The sequence below is a fragment of the Crinia signifera genome, chromosome 3, assembly GCF_055691185.1.
Source record: "Crinia signifera chromosome 3, ASM5569118v1, whole genome shotgun sequence".
Classification (NCBI taxonomy): Eukaryota; Metazoa; Chordata; class Amphibia; order Anura; family Myobatrachidae; genus Crinia; species Crinia signifera.
The window spans coordinates 280,653,463-280,659,759 of record NC_139219.1 but is presented as its reverse complement, the minus strand read 5'-3'; the positions used below and the strand labels follow the sequence as shown (position 1 = coordinate 280,659,759).

General features: G+C 44.7%; 1 protein-coding gene across 2 annotated transcripts in view; it reads right to left on the bottom strand.

Moving 5' to 3' along the window:
• Positions 1 to 2,470: 2,470 nt before the first annotated feature.
• KLHL24 (kelch like family member 24) overlaps positions 2,471 to 6,297 on the bottom strand; it is a 49,596-nt gene continuing 45,769 nt past the window's right edge. For both annotated transcript variants that reach the window (XM_083178257.1, XM_083178259.1), the window contains one exon: positions 2,471 to 6,252. In XM_083178257.1, the coding sequence (XP_083034383.1) occupies positions 6,052 to 6,252 (201 nt within the window). In that variant the 3' untranslated portion in view covers positions 2,471 to 6,051. The remainder of the gene's footprint in view (positions 6,253 to 6,297) is intronic.

Here is a 6,297-nt window from a genome sequence, read left to right as displayed (position 1 = left end):
ACCACCCTGGGTCCACCCCACCATCTATTACCTTTAGTAAAGTTAGTAAAACTTTAGCTGTTTTTGTAAATGAGGGGGTGCATTTCTGGTTTGTGGGCCCCCTGGACTGCTGTGGCCGTGTGGCCTCAGGAGCAACACAGATTAACACTTATTTTCATATTCACTTTCATCCCTATTATGTGTTTTGGTTCAACGTAACTCATTTTCCACCTTCACCTCTCATTACTTTACCTCTCACCACTTTATCTCTCATTTTGTTACCTCTAACGGTACTTGTGTATTTTGGCGGCGCCCCCGATTTCCATTGCGCGGTGTTTTAATCGCATCGCATGCCATGAACCCGATGGCATGCGATGCGATTTTTGCCCCCTATACGATGAAAGATTGTATAAGCACCCTAAAGGGTGCTTTTAAGCACCGTAATGGGTGCTTACAATGTTAAATGCACCCCCACGCCCGAAGCGTGGAGAGCGTAGCGAGCCCGCGAGGGGCGGCGGTACGCGTCCTCCGACCAATCCACGTCGGCGTGGAGTTGAGAATAGAAAGTGTGGCGAGCCACCGAGCCCGAAGCGTGGCGAGCGCACGCAGATACCTTCACATGTATCGGCGTCCCCTCGCGGCCTTCACAGGTATCCGCGTCCCCTCGCCACGCTTCGGGCTCGGTGGCTCACTGCGCTCGCCACACTTTCTATTCTCAACTCCACGCCGACGTGGATAGTGGGGGTATGAAAAGGTCGGAGGACGCGTACCGCCGCCCCTCGCTGGCTCGCTGCGCTCGCCACGCTTCGGGTTCACGTTTATAGTGGGGGGGTGGCGGGGGGGTGCATTTAACATTGTAAGCACCCATTAGGGTGCTTATACAATGTTTAATCGCATCGCATTGTATGGCATTGTATGCCATATACAATGTCATACAATTTTAAAATTGTATGGCATTGTACAATTTCGTGCGATATCGCGTCGCATCACATACCATCGTATGCCTTATGGTATGCGATGCGATGGGCACCGCCAAACTACACAAGTACCCCTCTAACTTACTTAACCCTGTTATTTTTAGCAGCCTCTCTCACTAACCTATCCTCACTTTGTTTCACTATATATATATATATATTTTCTTCACTCTTATGTTGCCCTGGGGTCACTCGGCTGCTTCATTTTGGGGTACCCTGTGCCCTGGATTTGTACCCCCCAAAATGTTAGGGACTTGCCGGACTATTGAGGTCACCTGAACGCGGTGGGCAAGCCGTTACTTATGGCCGTAACTATGCGAAGAACCTCGCTAAAAATGCAAAATGTAATTGCAATATGTATTATTAATTGGGAGTTTGATCTGTGCACCTTCAACCTTGACTTTGTGTGCTGTTTTTGTGTTTGTTTATGCTAAAATAACATTCTTAGTGGATATTTTTAGGATCACTCACAGCGACGTTATCACTGAAAGGGTTAATATAGGTGCCAGCATGGGTAGGCACACCCAGGGTTCGGGGTACAACACACATTGGCCCTTATTCTAATTCGGACGGTACGGCCCGCGTGCGGCCGTACCGCCGATGTTTTTATTCTGCACATGCGCAGAGGTCAATCTGCGCATGTGCAGCCCCCTTCGCCGCAGACGTATTTCGTCCGCCGCAAAGGGGGCGTATAGGGGCGTGAGGGGCTTCATACCCTCATTTCCCTATGTGTACGCCCCGCGTTTCATGGGCGTTCCCATGCAAACGCGGGGCGTATGCATGGTAATGAGGGTATGACGCAACTCATGGGGGCGGAAAGCTGACGTCGCCGGATGTCAGCTCTCAGCCCCCATACAAGCTAGCACACGGACGATTGTCCGTGTGGTCTCAGCTTGCGGGAGCTGCTGGGGCGTGCGGACCTGCCTTCGATGGTCGACGACCATCGAATGCAGGGGGCAGCTCCCACCATGGTGGAGGCGTACGCCTCCACCATTTTATGCGGATCGCCAGCCGTCCGTGTACGGACGGCCGTGGCGATCCGTCTCGTGGGCGGGGATTGGTTTGTGCGGCCAGAGCACCGTGTGCGGCTCTGGCCGCACCAACCAGAATAAGGGCCATTGTGATTGTGAGCCTGTTGTCTTTTTAAGCTGGATACACCTATATCATTCTTGTACTAATAACCCAATATTACCTGATCAGCACAATAATTCTACAGGCGTGTTTGCAGGAGAATTATCCAATAAACACTGTAGGATGCCCCTGCAAACAGTTAAAACGAGACTTCCCATCAGAAGAGCTGCTTAAAGTGAAAGATACTGTACCCGGCCTATTCAATCCATTGAAGAATGTACACATTAAATATAAATGGCTCGGTGTGTACGAGGATCGGAGTGTGTATCTGATTGGCACACGGATCTGCACAGTGTGCACCCAGCTGTACTGTCTAATATATAATAATGCAAGTAAAGCATCTACTCCGTACCACCAATAAAAGAACAAACATAATAAAAAAAAAATTCTTTTGAAATCTTTATTGCGATTAGACCCCAATAACAGTGATATAACCATCACATTACCTTTGCAGAACTTTTGCAGGGATATTATAATACAGTTCCAACATATTCAAGGAAAAAATATACAGTTGTTAATTCATGAAGTTACTGTACAGTATTGTATAAAAACCACAGAGGACGACCCCATAACTGTGAAATACCACACTCTCGGTTACTGGCACATACAGTATGTGTCATCTTATTCCTTCCAAACATCTGCACTGGGTATTAGAATGAGATTACAGCAACCTGACATTTCCATTAGAGGCAGGAGGTACCGGTACCCCTGTGCCATTATCCCTCTAACGCTTGTATACATCCCTTTATTAATGCGGAATTCTCCTACAGTATATATGAAGGTACATTGAAAACAACATGCATACAAAAGCATCCCTTTGCACCTCTAGAGGCATCAGAAATCTTTTTTCCTCAAAAAATGTATAAAACAGGCAAAAAAAAGTCTTAAGTTGGGCACACACACACTAACTGGAGAGATATATCGGCCGGATCGTTCAGTTAAATGCTCCAGCATGTCCCATGTGACATCTTTTGGTTGGCTGTTTCGCATGGCCAACCATAAGATATCCTGTACAATGCCATGCTGCCAATGTATCATGGCATCCTACACTGCTTCATCATCCCTTGCATTGTGCAGATGTGTATGCACGACATAATGCAGGGCCTCGTTGCCCGCTGGATTGGCTGGGAACACATCAATTTGATTTGTACCCCACCTTACATGTCAGATATTAATACATCGTGGGGTCTTTCTTGTCAGTAGCTTTGTGTATGGAACCATTTCATTTGGGTGAAAACGCTCTAGTTCTATACAAAATACCCTTGGTCTGGATGTAGCCTTTCGGCAGATTATTTAGCAGTTCCTGCTATCCAGAGTACCACATACATCTCTATGGTAGGATATAATTTATTCCATATGACAAATGTGGGCATTGCTGAGTCCGCTGACACAGTGTAGCTGTTATTACGAATCAGTATTATTATGTCACTGCACCTTTTCTCCAATGCCAGATATATGTTCAAAGGCTAGTAATACCGTATATTGTTAGATGTTGCCCAGAGATAAAACTATAAATGTGATGAGTAATGCTACTACGATGGCAAATTTGAGATCATATTGAGGACACCAATTCACTCCTGAAATGGTAAAAAAAAAAAACAGTAGGTAATGTACAATCTCATTGGTGGTAAACAGATCCACAAATTTATGTTACGCACTAATGGCCTGTTGGGAAGAAAGTATTCGTTCAAAAGGATCTTATTATATATGAATCCCACAGGAACACCGGAAATATGCAGGATTAACAATGCAACATGAAGGAAAGCCACATAACATACTGTATTAAAACATCTTCACCTACGTATAATAAAAGACTTTGTTCTACACTCGTAACAAGCATCAACTTAGTACTAAACAAACACACTTAATATGGTTATGAAAAAAAAAAACACATTATGTATTAGGAATATGATTTGATATTGTGCACTTTCAGGATGCGTATTAGTTTGAGCACATACTGTACTGTTGGCATGATTAAGTCCTGGGAAATGGTACGCATTACATTAGATAGATTGGTTGGATGACATCATTAGACAAAACATCATTATCAGTGTCAGAGTGAGTCATGTGATCACTTCTAGGCTCCTATGTGTGTGTGCAACCTCTCAGTGGCCTGTGTACTCCACACAGAAACCTCACTGCTCCCTGTTAATCAACTAGGGTAACTTCATCCCAGGGACTGTATTACTCTATGCAGGTAAATGGCACAGGCCCATCCAGGGCACAGGCCCACGTGACCTTTATGCACCTTCCCAATGAACATAGGCATCATATTATATGAATTATATTTTGTTATCTTAATTCCAGTTAAATGATGGATATTTTTTTTTATTACCATAAGTACATTACATGGTGTTGTAAGAATGACACAACGATGTTTCTTACCATATGCTGCTTAATATTCATAGTCTACAATATAATGTCTACACAGCGAAAGACATATGCATTCTGCAATGATTTCATTTATGAATTTTGTATCTGGCTGGTTACAAAGATCAAGACTCTTCAATGCAATGGCCCATACAGTAAGCTGCGTTACTGAAGATGTCACTGTGGGAAATAAAATAGAGGGTAACATGCTGTATATGTATAAAAAGGGAGCTTCCTGAGTATGTTTGGGGCATAGCGGCGGACTGAGTAGGTCGGAGAGCTCACACCATGTATGTCACACTACAAGTGGTTCTGTACATTATAGATCTACAGTCAGATGTTCCTCAGTTACTGTATTCTGGAGTACACAAGACAGTGATCCGTGTTCAGTGATTCGGTCATACCCTAACATTCACAGTATCACGTAACAGTGTGAAGGTTACTCATGTACTCTAGAACGTTCCACAGCTGCACTGGGTATTGATTGACATTGATAACTCAGTGCAGTGCAGAGACCTGCGAACGCGAACAGACCAAAGGAAGGAAAAATCATTCAATGGTGTGCGTATATCGAATGATTCTTCCTCCGTGTGGCCGCATGCGAGTGTAAGTGTAAGCACACACGTCCGCTCGCAGGCTAGCGTGCAGGGGGGGGGGGGAGGTGTGTTTGAAAGAGCATGGTTTTCCTGTGCAAATATACGCTGCCTAGAGAGCAGGTCTGAATCGGCCCTTAGTTCTATTGCGGTTTTACGTTGATGAGGGTTGGCAGCTTTGTTGCCCCACTAGTTAGTAAACTCAGTATACCCTTAGAGTATGTTACCCAGACAGTGCCACCAATGGAGCTACGGTACTCTCCTTTTCTGTTATCAGGCTCAGAACCAGTGCACGAATCAATGCAGGAATTGTTTTTTTTTTCTGCCGTGTTTCCATAAAAGCACAGAATTGCACTGAGACCAGGTGCAGCTTCAATGATCAATCCCATGTATCTAGGATGATATCATGCTCTCATGCCATTCATGTGTTAAATACACGCAAGTTCCACAACCAGCATTCATAGAAAAAGAGTACAAAGAAAAGTATTTTTACAAATAATACAAATAGTCTTTTTCCCGCAGGGATAAATAATAAGGCATAGGCCAAGCAATATAGATTTGGCAGATTTCCTGAAGTAAAAATAAAAAGGCAGAAAAATGTGCATTGGTTACAGCGGTGTAGAGGGAATCTATCATCGTGTTAGTACCCATTAGGAATTATTTTAACGTGGATTTCTGTCGACATTGTGCCAATTTGTTTAGAAGTCTACATTGGTGAGCATGAAGTTCTCCATATGGAATTGTATAGTTCTTGCCTCCGTCAAAATAAACTTTGCACATTTCTCTGCGTAGTAAAGGGACAGGCCCTGCAAACCGAAGACGCTTCTAACAAGAAGAGTATATCTGGTCCCTTTTTTGCTGCAAGCCCTGACAGCAGGATCATCGTCATAGACGACCTAATGGCAGATTCCCTATAACCACTTACTGCACTGAGGGCCAGTTACTGGATGTGACAGTGTCTCTTATATGTGTACATGCAGCATGTCCACATCAGCCGTTCCAGATCACATTTTGAAGGCTTTTTCATTGTATCTGTGAATTGTCACACATCCGTGGTAAGAAACGGGCCGGGGCATGGCTGCTACGCCGGTTATGATGCTGGTCGCCGGGTCGTAGCACAAGATGGTGTCAGTGGCCTCTCCGTTCTCTCCTCTTCCACCAAGTATAAAGATTTTCCCATTGCAGACGGACATGCCGCAGTTCTCCTGCAAGAAGAAGAAGGGAAATGTTTGGGTACCTAGGGGCCAGCA